Here is a 13,573-nt window from a genome sequence, read left to right as displayed (position 1 = left end):
GTTGGGGAGGACTAGAAGGACTCCATCTACAGTCATGTTAAAATATGGTCAAGGGGTTGTGAAAAACACCAGTGGTGGGTATAAGAATATACTATGGGAATACAACAATAAGATTTCTAAATAAACACATTATTCATTATAATAAGCTCCTTAGTCTGCGCAAATAATAACCAAACTATTCCCATTCTTGTTATTATATACTCGAGTTACTATTAATACTAATATGATATCCACTTTAATTCCATGACGCAAATGTACTGTAAGCTTTCGGTTCAGAAACATTTTCTTTGATATATTTAGATTGACAAAAATATTCACAGAAAATGTTGGATCACAGGACCAGAGCTGCTATAAATAAAGTCCTGACCGACTACGCTCAAATGAGTCGGAAGAGGGCAGAGTAATAGTAGGAGGGATTTTTCCTTCTCTCTCTCTCCTTTGAACGGTGCCATCTCACTCGAGCATTCATAGCGTTTCCACCAATAAGCCCAATGAGCTGAGTGCGCACCGCCCACTGTCGGTGTGTGTGTATTTTTTTCTCCTCCTTTTTTATTTTTTACACAGAGCTGGATGTGTAGATCGTCACATGTTGTTTCGCCTCCACAGTCCGGACACTAGCAGACATGTGTTATTTATTGCTTTGCTGTGGGAGAAGACGAACGATCGCACAACCGGCTCTGGAAAGAGAGGATTAAAATAAAGCGCGTCGTTTCTTTAACAACTCGAGGAAAGGAAGCATTGTGTCTGATAGCGAAGGACACGAGAATGGCGAGTCCGCCAACCACGGGAGATCAGCCGTTATTGACCAGTAATACGATCAACAATATCAAGAAATGCGGATATCTAAAGAAGCAGAAACATGGACATAAGCGTTTTTTCGTTTTAAAAGAGTCGAGCAAAGGTTCCCCTTCCCGACTGGAGTACTACGAGAGTGAGAAGAAATGGAAAAACAAATCAGCCGCCAAGAGAGTTATTCCCCTGGACTGCTGTCTTAATATCAACAAGAGAGCGGACGCAAAACACAAATATCTAATTGCTCTTTATACCAAGGATGAGTATTTTGCAGTGGCTGCAGAAAATGAGCAGGAGCAGGAGAGCTGGTACCGGGTGCTGTCGGATTTAATGGCAGAGGGGAAAGTCTACGACGGCTCGGCGTCCAACTCTGCGTCCTCGCTGGTTGGCTTCGACGAGGCGAGCTACGGGGTAATAACGCCGGCTACCGCCGTCTACAAGGAGGTCTGGCAAGTAAACCTGAAATCAAAAGGCTTGGGACAGACCAGAAATGTGACCGGAGTGTACAGACTATGTCTCTCCGGCCGGACTATCAGCTTTGTGAAGCTGAACTCAGAGGTTGCCTCCGTCATTTTACAGCTGATGAATATCCGGAGGTGCGGCCATTCTGACAGCTTTTTCTTCATTGAGGTTGGTCGGTCTGCAGCCACGGGTCCGGGGGAGTTCTGGATGCAGGCGGATGACTCTGTGGTGGCTCAAAATATCCACGAAACTATCTTGGAGGCTATGAAAGCCTTGAAGGAGCTGTCGGAATTCCGTCCCCGCAGCAAGAGCCAGTCGTCTGGGACAAACCCCATTTCTGTGCCCACCCGGAGGCACCTGAATCATCTCCCCCCCAGCCAGACCGGGCTCACCCGGCGCTCGCGCACTGACAGCATGGCTATGACCTCTCCTGTGAGCAGATTTTCCTCCTGTAGAATACGCACGGCTAGCGAGGGCGATGGCACCATGGCACGTCCCCTGTCAGTGACTGGCAGCCCCCTCAGCCCAGGGGTCCACAGGACCCTCCTGACCAGGTCTCACACCATTTCGATGCGCCCTTGTAGAACATTTGAATTTTCTTCCCTCCAGCACAGTAAGTCCATGTCTATGCCCCTGTCTCCTTCCCCACCCATAGCCACCCATAGCCATGGGAGTATGTCCTCCTGCCCAGACACCAGTGCCCCCCGCCCCTCCAGCTGCAGTGCCTCCTTCTCAGGCTCCCCCAGTGATGCTGGTTTTATATCTTGTGAGGAGTATGGCTCTAGCCCTGCGGAAGCACGGGACCTTAGGCTACCGCTCTCCCTCCGTAGCAACACTCCTGAGTCTCTGAGAGCAGACACCCCCCCCTCCCGGGATGGCAGTGAGCTTGATGGCTACACCATAATGGAGCGGCAGAATGGTTACCGCCGGTTACCGGAGCTGGACAAGGCTTATCGAAAGCGCACATACTCCCTCACTACCCCCCGCCAGCCGAGGGTTCCACCCCAGGTATCTTCAGCCTCTCTGGATGAGTATACTCTTATGAAGGCCACTTACAGCAGTGGAAGCCAGTCTTTTCGAAGGTGTCACACAGCCTCCCCAAAAGGCATCTATCCTGAGGATTACAGGGACGTTCACATTGGCAATAGTGGTCTCCAAGGTGACAGTGGCTATATGCCCATGATGCCAGGTGTGACACCGACAGGGTCCAAGCATGACCCCTACATGCCCATGAGCCCAATGTGTGTTTCTGCTCCAAAGCAGATCATCAACCCCCGCTCACACTCTTCAGCAGGGCTGGTCCCACACACAGACTCCCCTGGGAGTGTTTCACTGGAGGACAGTGGCTATATGCGGATGTTGTGCGGAACCAAAATGTCAGTGGAGAGCACTGATGGAAAGCTCACCAATGGAGAGTACCTGAACATGTCTCCTGTTGACCCTCTGGGGTCTGTCACACCCCCAGACTACATCCTCAGTCCTTTAGGGGGAGATACCTATCCCCTGCATCATCACAGACAGCCTTATTTTTACAGCTCTCTACCACGCTCAGTTAAAAGCCAGTTGCAGCGCAGCGGGTCCACAGACAAAGACCAGTATGTGGTGATGAGTTTACAGAGACAGAGCATAGAAGAGGAGTCAAACTATTGTCCTATCTCTCCGGTGGACTCTGAGGCCAGCAGCTCTCCGGGGACACCAAGCACCCCTTCTTCTGCCCCATCTCCTATCAGATTAGCTCTTGTGGATGGAGGTCTTGTACACAGGAATAGGGTGTGTCGGCCCACCCGCCTGGCTCTGGAATCCCTTAGAACACTACCATGTATGAGTGAACACCCGCTTCCCTCAGAGCCACGCAGTCCTGGAGAGTACATCAACATAGACTTTGGTAGTGCTACTCGCGACCAGCTGGCATGTAAAGAGAGCTCCGAGTCATCTTTGAGTTTTATCTGTGAAGAGGGGGGATCCCTGCCACTCTCAGACTATGCTAATGTTGATGTCATCTCCCCGGGTCACCTTGGCCTACACAACTCAGGGGCTTCTCCCCCTGCAGGGTGCCTAGACCACAAGCCTGAAGTTTTGTCTTGTCCTAGTGTGGTGAAAACCCATCAGAACAGGCAGGGATGTGAGAAGGGAGAAGAGACAAAAAGCATAGAGAGAAATACTGAGGAGAGGGGGATGGTAGAGGAATATCCTCTCCAACAGCAGGTGAGCCAGTCTGCTCCAGTCAAGGATGACTACACTGAGATGACTTTCAGTCCTCCGGCCCCTCTACCTGCTCTCTGCCCCCCTGAGGATGCCCCCCTCCCCACCAGCCCCACAGCCTGTGTCCAGAGACTCAGCCTTGACAGCAGCATTATGGATGGGGTGCCCACTGTGGACTCTTTTCTCCTGGGGGGTCTTTCGTTATCTGGATCCCTTGTGGATCCACACAGAGGGGCCAAAGTGATCCGAGCTGACCCTCAGGGGCGCCGGCGGCACAGTTCGGAGACCTTTTCCTCCACCACCACTGTCACACCAGTGTGCCCATCCTTTGCCCACGACACCAAGCGGCACAGCTCTGCCTCTGTGGAGAATGTGTCGCACACTGTCTGCAGCTCTGAGGGTTCAGACGAGGACAATAGCAGCAACAGCCCCATGTGCAGGGACTTGTCAGCTGGTTATCAAAATGGACTTAACTACATTGCCTTAAACTTGATGGAGGGAAACCTCGGAGGATCCAGGTTAGGCAGCTGTGATGGACTTCTGAGGTTCAAGACAACAGCCTGTGGATGCAAAGGGGGCATGAACGGTTTCAACACTAGCCCCTACGCCAGCATGGGATTCAAGGAGACTGCTGCTGCTGTTAAAGGTGAGTGTTTTCATAATCGTCACACACACTCATTCATGCAGTATGTTTTCCTTCATGAAGGGAGTGGTGTCAGGGCTTAAGAGTAGGATAGAGATCCGCCTCAGGGCTACTGTATACTCTGCAGAGATATGCTAATCGTTGCTAACCAGCACTTCTGAGCTCCTATTTTATTCCAAAGTTGAAAATAATGATAGTTTTTAAGAGAACAAACTGAGAACAAGCAGCTTCATTTGTGTGTCTGCAGTTGATCCTATGTGCTTAACACAGACAATAGATTTAACCTGGAGCCAAAACATAGTGTGTAATCTACTTCTGGTTAGCTATATTATAACCTTTTCCTTTCATATAATCCTAATATTGCATTACTTATCTGTAGTTTAAAATATAGGCAAAGCCACAACCATGATCCTCTGAAATAACAACCTATTGTGTTATGTAATAAAATGTATCAACAGCGTTAACCAGTTGCATCCGTTTTACACTAAAACAAACCGACAGCAGTTGTCAGTCTTAAAGCTTGGGCTACTGGAGCTCAGAGGAGTAAAGTTGTTATGAATATAGCTGTTGGGTGTAGGCTGCGATGTTTAGATTAGTCACCTACTCGTCACACCCATGACACATCGACAAATCTCAAGGCTGTTCGATGCTGAGGAAGGCTGTTTGCTCAGTCTTTGATCTGCTTCAAACTGCACAGAGTGAGATTGCAGAATAGAGACACCGGAAAACGATGGTTTACATAGCTCCAAATAAAAGCTTAGAAAATAAAAAGCACTAAAGTGTGCCAAACCTCAAAAGTACATACTATTCGCAGCATGTTGTTTTTGCAATTTATTGATTTTCTCAAGGGAAACCACAACTGTATTTCAATTTAGCATTCAATACCTTTAACAAGGTTTTATTTTGAAACCACCTTATTCTGAAAAGTATGGCCGGAGTTGTCATATTATATTTTGGCTTGCTTGATGCTGCTGTTGTGTATTTGTGATTGGTCTCTTCCCTCAGTGACGCAGTTTTATTCCACGTCAGTGTTTAAAAAAAACATGTAGTCTGATCCAGTGACGCATGCAGCACTACACATGATGCGCACATGGAAGTAGCTAAAACATGCAAAGAAAATCTATTTATTTTCCCTTTTATAACAGTGTATTGTAGCTTTTATAAGGCTGCTATGGGTGTAAAGCCATGACATCCTAATGACTAGGTGTTTTTTTAAGTAGGACGAAACAATAGCCTAGTATATTACCTTTCACCTCATTTTGTTCACCATCCCTGTGAGTCAGGAGGCTGTGTACACGATGGTGAAATACTAGAGTTTAATTGCTGTTTGTGTTTTTTACAACAAGCTTGTCTCTCTTTGTATCTGTCTTTGCTGGCTCTCATGCTCTGAGCGCAGGCAGCATGGGGCTTGGTGCAAGTCATCGGGTTCCCCAGAAAAACAAGTGAGTCAGTTGTTTATCAATTGTCAGGTACTGGGTTTCAGGACTGGAATGCGGGCTGTGTGCAAAGGTTGCTGGGAGAGGTGAATGCTCACTTGTTTTTCTAACCTGGTGAGATGGACCCAGAGGGAGGATTTTTTTTCTTACTTCGTTCACAAACACATTCATTGAACAATGTTACACAAGAGGTGGCACTCACACATTTTATTAAGAACATGTAAATGTATGCAGGCACACACACTTACTTGTGAACCTTAACACCCTATGTGAAAGTTCTTGTCCAAAGACTTCATTGTGTCCTGGAACTTTGTCTCGTATAGGACAGGGCCTAAATATTGAATATTTGTACCACACTGGAGACGTTTGTCCAAGGTTATGAGAGCAGGGGTGGAGGAAAGAAGTAGGCGGAGGAACAATGGTGAAGGATGGATGACTTTTTGTGGTCTTCATTGACAACAAAATATACAATTGAACTGTTGCAACGGTGGAATGGAGGAGTTACAAGGCAATGAAGCAACAAAAAGAAGTTCCATTCTTGTAAGAGTGGGCCTTTCTTGGTTACATAAGCCCTTCCTGACAAACAAATACCTTTGTACACAGTAGTGAATGACTGCTCTCTGATCAGGAATGTAACCAGTGTGGCAAGTCATTGATACTTATCAAAACACAAAAACACCTCTGTTCCTTGTGTGTGTGTTTGTGAGGATAAGAAAGTACATGAAAGTACTACAACCAGGAAGGCCTTACCACATGCTTGTGTTATCACTGAGTGAACTATGGTTTGCAATTCCAGCAGGACATACATTTTTATATTAAATTAGGATCCGGAAATCAAAATCCTGTCGGAGAGGGATAGAGACTTTGCTCTTTAAGCAGATCCTCCCAGTCTGTATATTCATGTAGCTCTGTGAGGATTATTGGGTCCGTTAGTTGAGGGGCTACACTGTTGTTGTTTGGGTTTTGGCCCTGACATGAGGTGCATGGAAAGGGTAGATGATGGGCCAGAGGAGAGGGCTGTTTAGCTTTCAGTGCACGCCTTCTGGCCCTGTCGACAATGTCAGTTTCTTGACCTTTGAACTACCAATGTGTGTGTGAGAGACTGTGAGCGGGGGAGGGATATTGCAAAGGGGACATTTCCAGAAAACCACACACCTCCATCTCTGTGGGGACAACAAAACAGGGAGTGTGTGCACTATTTTTACATCTTCTTACTCCCACCCCTTTTAGAGTAAATCTCTCTTGCCACTTCTCTTTTCTCCATTAAAGCTCCTTTAATGGAGAAGCCCCTGTGTCCCCCCCCCCCGTCACTTTTTTCCCACTTCTGTCCTCATCTTTGTAATGTTTTTCTCCCTGGCTAAAAGCAGGGGTGCAGACAGAGGGGGAGACTGACTCACACTCTCCATGACTTTCATTAGTGGGCACAGACTACTTTGTCTGCGCGTCTTCATCTCTTGTGTGTGTACATGTATATGGAGCCATAAGCAGATGGTGGAGTGGTGGAGAGGTGGGGGGGTCAGGGGTTTTGCACCTGCCCTGCCAAGCAGTGCTCACTGGTTCTCCCTTCAGAGGAGAGTGACAATACGCTAATGGCTGGCCGCCATCTGCCACAACAACAACAGGGAGAAGGTGGGGGTGTGGCGAGGCAGTTTCAAGAAGCCATACACCAACCCAAAACCCTTCCCCCCCTTCTCCTCTATGTCCTCCTCCCCCGTTTGTTTCTCTCTCCAGGCATTGGTTTCTGTTTTTCAGAAATCATGTGGTCTACCCCCCCTTCGCCCCCCCTCCTCACACACACCTTCTCCACACCGGTTCGTTTGAGCTGAGTTTTTGCTGTTGTTATCTGACCTCATTGGAATGTCTCTGATTGGCTTTTCACACAAGGCCATTGAGGATTGTCTAACGATGCATTAAACAATTAGCTAGTCATATCTGATCAGAGCCAATAACAACACTCTCACTCCTCTTGCTGCTTCACTTATCTCACACTGCCAACAACAAAACCAACAATTTATAGCTAACTCTTTTTTTTAGCATTGAATTCAAATGTTTAGAGCATTCACTGTTATTGGATCAGTCAATTTACAGGAAATTAGTTAACAGCTATTTTGATTGATTTATCTTTTTATTCATTTTTAAATCAATTTTTCTTTGGTTCCAGCTACACATATTTCATGATATGTTTCTTGTAGTTGGTTCATATCATTGAATTGTTTGGTACTTATGGTGTGATAAAAGCAAGACATTTAAAACAATGTTTTTGTTGTGGCTTGTTAAAGGCCTGATGGGAAAGTCTTTGACAGAATAGCTTACAAGTGCAATTAGTTTGTCCACATATCATACATATATATATACAGTAAATACCGTATATTGCCTTTTTATAGTTAAATAATACGCCTACATAATATGTTGCTGTTGAACAGCCAAATAATTCCACCCTGGAACATTTAGTGCCACCAACAATGCCTCATTATTTAATTACGTACTATAATTTGAGGAACATTAAATCTTTGTCCTCACCTGTACTGTACACCTCTCCCCTTCAGGCAAATACACACAGTGCTCCTGGCCGACTGATACATAACTCTCTGAGTAAAGTAGGGCGGGATGTTCCAGTAGATACAAAAAAAGGCAGCCTACCATATCCTCAGTTTAGCTTGGAGGTAAGAAGGATTACATTCACTTCAGGATTAGACATTGTTGAGAAGCTTGTTTTGTCTAGAGGATAAGGAAGAGATAGAGCTTCTGTGTGTAGCAGTACTTCCACACAAAACACACACTAGTGTAATGGCTTCGGGCCGATTTAGTAGATTTTCATTCATAATAGTCTGGCTCATCATAAATGCTTCTCTAGCTCTCTGGACCCAATTACTGTATTAATGCTTCTTCATAGAGGTGTATTATATACAGTAGTTAAGCATAGGATTAGCTCTCGGCTGAGAGGATTGGCTTTGTCATGTGTGATAGCAAAAGAAAATATTTGGCTTTAACACAGTAGGTCAGACTAAAGAAGACTTACATTCACAAACTTCGGTTCTGGGAAACTGCAGTTGGCTTCTTTCATAACGTTCGGACATTTATAGACCACATTTATTAATTGAGAAAAAAACACCAAGTTATCTTGCTCCAATTTTTCTGTGAAAAGCCACAGAATGAATGTTCAAAGATACAAAACAATGACAAGTTTTTCCTGAATGTGTAAGAATTAGTCAGCTGGAAGCAGGGTAAACATGTTGTTTTTGTTTTGTTGGTCATAGAGGTGTGGGAGGTCAGGGGTGAAGAGTCAGTCAGTGTTTGTTTGGTCGAGCGCTGCTGTAGATCAGGGAGGAGCTGGCAGGGCAGGAATGTAAACAGAGCAGATCCAAGCCTGTAGAAGGAAACCTGCTCTCAACATCGGTTTAGTTGTTTGCAGAAGCTCTCACAGCGTAACTACAATAAAAAAAACAGTTGATGATCCTCTTCCTTCCTTGCTACTCATAAAAACAGTTGGAGCAGTTCTTCTTCATTCACAGTTCTGCCACCACACAGAACTACTCGAGCAGGCGACAGCAGACTCGGGGACATGTTTACTCGGCTTCTGAAGCACCAGAGAGGCTGCTAATACATGCCTGAGTGTGTGTCCTAGTCCTGAATGGAGCATGGCTAAATTTAGCCTGTGAGAACTAAATAAATAATGAACAGAGCTTGTGGGTTGTGACAGGGGGCACCGTTTTTTTTTTTAGAGGGGTGTGTGCTCCAAAAAGAGGAGGGGTAGGAGCCATTGGGTTCATTCCCCGCTGGACGACTGTCCCCTTCTCTCAAACCCCCTCCCCAAATCTCCCCGCCCACCCACACTTTTTCTCAAAACAGCATGTTTTTGAATAGCAGTGTGTGTGGCGAGTCCCCATATGTGCACATTGTCCAATAGCACCATTGTTCATACAATAGTCATAATGTTTTTTAGAGCTTATGGACATGGCTACACTTGATTGCTAATCTGAGCTGTTGGTGATTCAACTCTCCTTCCCGGCAGATCTCTGTCATTCTCACCCAAGTGTCTGCCTCTACAGGCCACTGTAGAAACACACACACAGTTTGTTATCGACCGCCCGGTCCCATGACCTCAACGCATTCCCCTTCCTCTCTGTCAGGTTGATTCTGTTACTGTGGTTTTTCCACAACTTTGAACCTCAACTGTTTCTATTTTCATCTGTCTCTGACACCCATGAAAAGATGAAGAGACAAAGCTCAGCAAGCACAGGTGGCCCCAGGATGGAAATCAATTATTCTGCCTTTAAATTGAACTCTGGGGTACCATATTTGAGTATTTGTAGAAATTCATCAGCCTTAATGCATTTTATTAACTTCTTTGATGTGTTGGTCATCAGTAAGTGTTATGGCAAACGTCATTAAAGCTTTAGATTTTATATTAACCTTGATTTTCCTTTATGGTGCATATAGGGCAAAGAGAGAGAACAGACGTGTGTGTGTGTTTATGGTGGGAGCGGTTGAGAAGGGGGTACTAGTGAGGACTCTGAATGAAAGGTTTGTTTTACAGAATGACGATCACATCCAGCTTTGTGAAAACAGCTCTTGTTCGTGGCTGGGGAAGAGAGGAGACAGCAAATGAGGGAAGAAATGCAGCCGCGTAGAGGGGCTTTGTGTGTGTTTGTGTGTGTGTCAGCCAAGACTTCCGCTCCCATTTGATAGCTCTGCATGCAAATGAAACCTCACAAACAAGTACACCGGGGCAAGGGTCAGCACAGCTTTCCACTGGGAGAAAAGTGACACTCTGTAGATCCAGGAATTATAGTGGGCAAATACACAGCTGTGGTGTGTGTGGGAGTGAACCTGACATTTTTTGTTCATTTGACTTCAGTAGGTTTGCAATCAAGAATACCTAGGTGTGTGTCACTGTGTGTGACTTGCTGTCTCCTTTTCCATCACAGGGGAGTCCTGTGTCAGCTGCACAGTGCTAAATGCCACTTTGTTTTTCCCCTGCCATGAAAGCACCTGCCACTTCAGTGTCTACCAGCTGAGGAATACACACACACACACACACACACACAGACACACACACACACACACACAAAGGCAGGCGACTTGAAGAGCACTTATTCCTTACTTGGTAACAGAGTTGGGGTATCCGTTTGAACTCCCTCTCTTCCTCTATTGCTTCGTCCTATGTAATAAATCACACATACTGTATGTACTTCCACTTAAATGAAGTCTCCCTTAAGTAGTATAAACAAAAAAAGATAATAATGTTAGATGAAAGATCATGTCTATGAATCTCATGGCAAAAAAACTAACTTGTTTTATTTTTCTTCTTTCAGAATAAAGGCTGAAGGGTCCTCCCACCCCTCTCCTCTCCTCCCTCCTGTGAACGTAGGATTTCACTGCAGCCAAGTGACGAGGTCGCCGCAGCGACAGCTGGACCATGTGCTGCAGTCGATGTCCTTTGACCTCTTTACCGCCTTTGAGAGTCGCGGGGTCAGCCATCACCATGGCAACACGGACACTTGAACCTTGCCCCAAAATCTTCGCTCTGCTTTTTCTTGGCACTAAACATTAAGGCGCCATTGCTGCTGCTGTACTAGATTACCTTAAAATAACAAGAACTTAAACAGACTTTTAACCCTAACTCTAGATTGGTAACTATTTATCTCTACATACACCTGCAAAATTATTCTGCAGTATATTGTTATTTTACTTATTCTTATTGTTATTATTGCCATTCATTCATTTTCAGCTGGTCTGCTTTTGGCTTCAGCCAATAGTTGCCAGATCCTCTGAACCAAACCTGCAGAGAATAGTGTGCACACACATACACAAAATACCTTTCATGCATACAGATTACATATATTTATTTATTTATCATGTATGTATGCATTTAATGAAGTGTGTGTGTGTGTGAATTTGTATACAGATTGTACTGCAAAAAGAGGCGGCATTTATGAACATATTTAAAAATCAAAGTTAACAATTGCTAAAAAGAAATACCTACCTCAGCAAAAACCAGGTTGGTACCAATTCACAAGGTAGAAATATATATAAAATATTTATTTTCAGAGGTGAATGTTTTTTAAAAATCACCAATCCAAAGCCTTACTCTAGCCATCAGCCCCCGTCTGATGGACCTTTTTAAAGTTTGGACCTATAAACACGCAGTATATCAAAGAGATAACAGATCATCTGACTGAATGTTCATCAGAGACAGCCTCTCTGAGATTACGATTCTTCTCTCCCAACCTTAAGTTTATTACAAGAGTATGTATTAAAGATCCAGAGTAATATATTTATTATTATGCCTGAGATGGAGGATTCAAACACGTACAAAATATCCAGAGGACTTTAGAGGAATACCTGACATTGCATTGTCCCAAACATGCATGCAGGTTTCACACATCCACACATTGCAGCATGAACCAGATTCAACTGGACCTGAAAACCAGATCTGTGGCCTGTCTGAGCCCAAGTCTCCCCACCTTTATACACTTTATACTCAGCCACTGCACACGGTACATCCTGCACAGTCTGCAGGAAGTTATGACCTGTCAGGAGAAGAGACATGGACATGAATGTTTGAAGTTATTAATACAAAGTAACTGTACAGCTCAGAATCTTACATTTTCTCACCTGATGCCTCATTGCAGAGCTCTGCCACACCACATGGTTGTCTGGCAGGTGCAGGAAGCGCTGGGCAATGTGGCAAATCTGATTGGCTGTTCAATGAGCCGCTCGATAGCTTGAATCCACTCGAGGCTGAGAGAGAGCCAGACGAGACACACAGGAGCTAATGGTCTTACACTTACAAACTTTCTAGATTGTAACACAAGACACATTGAATGTAGTACATGCACAACCCAACAACGACCACAACAATTGCAACAACGACAGTAAAATATGCAGAGGTACTGAATCAAAACTATGATGCTGATACAAGCCGAATTAAAGAAACAAACCAGGGGAAGTATCTTTTTATTTATCTGAATTCACTGGTACTTAACCGTTGCCTATATACTGTAAACAGTGCGGTGTTACAGAGAATTACATTTAACAAACGCTGAGAAACGTTGAGAGATGTTAAGTTAAATAACTTATGTTGTTTGTACTGTACATAGTATGTGTTTGAGTGAACTTTCTGATACAACAAAAGCACTAATTAAGTTATATGCTAACCAGTTTGGTTTGGCTTGATTTTTTTAAACTGTCATGGGATAGTCTTGTGAAATGAATGCCACTACGAGGACATTTTCTAATGCTGTAATTCTGAAAAAAAGATTTTGAGAGAAATCATTCATAATTGACATCAATAATTCTTGTTACTTAGGTACAACACAAATGGCATATATTTACAAAGATGTACCAAATGTATAAATACTGTTAATAATGGTTGTTAAAACTTAAATCTGATTTTTGCTGTTTGTACATTTTTTTCCTCCAAATTTGAAATGAAAACTTTTTTGTGTTCGTTTTTTGCTAATCGAGCCTCTTGGTGTTTTGAGCAGTGTTTTGCATTTGAATAAGGTTTCAAGTTTTTATTCTGCATCTAAAGGATACGAACGTGGGCTTATCTTGCTGTGTCTTTCATTGTAAATATTTCATATTCTGCATATTGTAATGCTACTAAGAGATGATCATTTAAACTTAGTTCATTGCTTTAGATTGAATAGATTCTTTATAGACACATGCAATAAATAATGATGTTATTTAAGAAACCATTTGCCTCTCTGTTTCTGTTCTCCACCCTCTCTCCTCCCCGACATCACTAACAAGCACTATCTTTTCATCTTTTATGTGAATAGGCACTCGCCAGAGCAGATGTTTCAATTCAGTTCCCTGCCTCTTTCATTAAGAAACCCTCATTAGGAAAGAGAGGACATATCTTGATTCTCTTTCATTTCCCATGTCCCTCCTTGTGTTTTTAAAGCCCTGCTCCCTATCGAGAAACAGCGCATTAAGAATTGGGTGTAGGCCTAACCTTGTGTTGCCTCCAGCATTAGCATTGTTATTGTTTTTCTGCGCTTGGCTCCCAGTCCCCACCCCCAGCAATAGT

General features: G+C 44.2%; 1 protein-coding gene across 1 annotated transcript; it reads left to right on the top strand.

Moving 5' to 3' along the window:
• The first annotated feature begins 553 nt into the window (after window positions 1-553).
• On the top strand, window positions 554-13,238 carry irs2b (insulin receptor substrate 2b). The gene is made up of 2 exons (XM_034129116.1): window positions 554-4,102; window positions 10,851-13,238. Exons 1-2 carry the CDS (start codon window positions 766-768, stop codon window positions 10,853-10,855), a joined length of 3,342 nt encoding a protein of 1,113 aa, XP_033985007.1. The 5' UTR covers window positions 554-765; the 3' UTR covers window positions 10,856-13,238.
• Window positions 13,239-13,573: the final 335 nt, after the last annotated feature.

This window comes from Trematomus bernacchii, unplaced genomic scaffold (genome assembly GCF_902827165.1).
Source record: "Trematomus bernacchii unplaced genomic scaffold, fTreBer1.1, whole genome shotgun sequence".
Classification (NCBI taxonomy): Eukaryota; Metazoa; Chordata; class Actinopteri; order Perciformes; family Nototheniidae; genus Trematomus; species Trematomus bernacchii.
The sequence above is the reverse complement of the archived record's forward strand: the minus strand, read 5'-3'. Positions and strand labels throughout refer to the sequence as shown.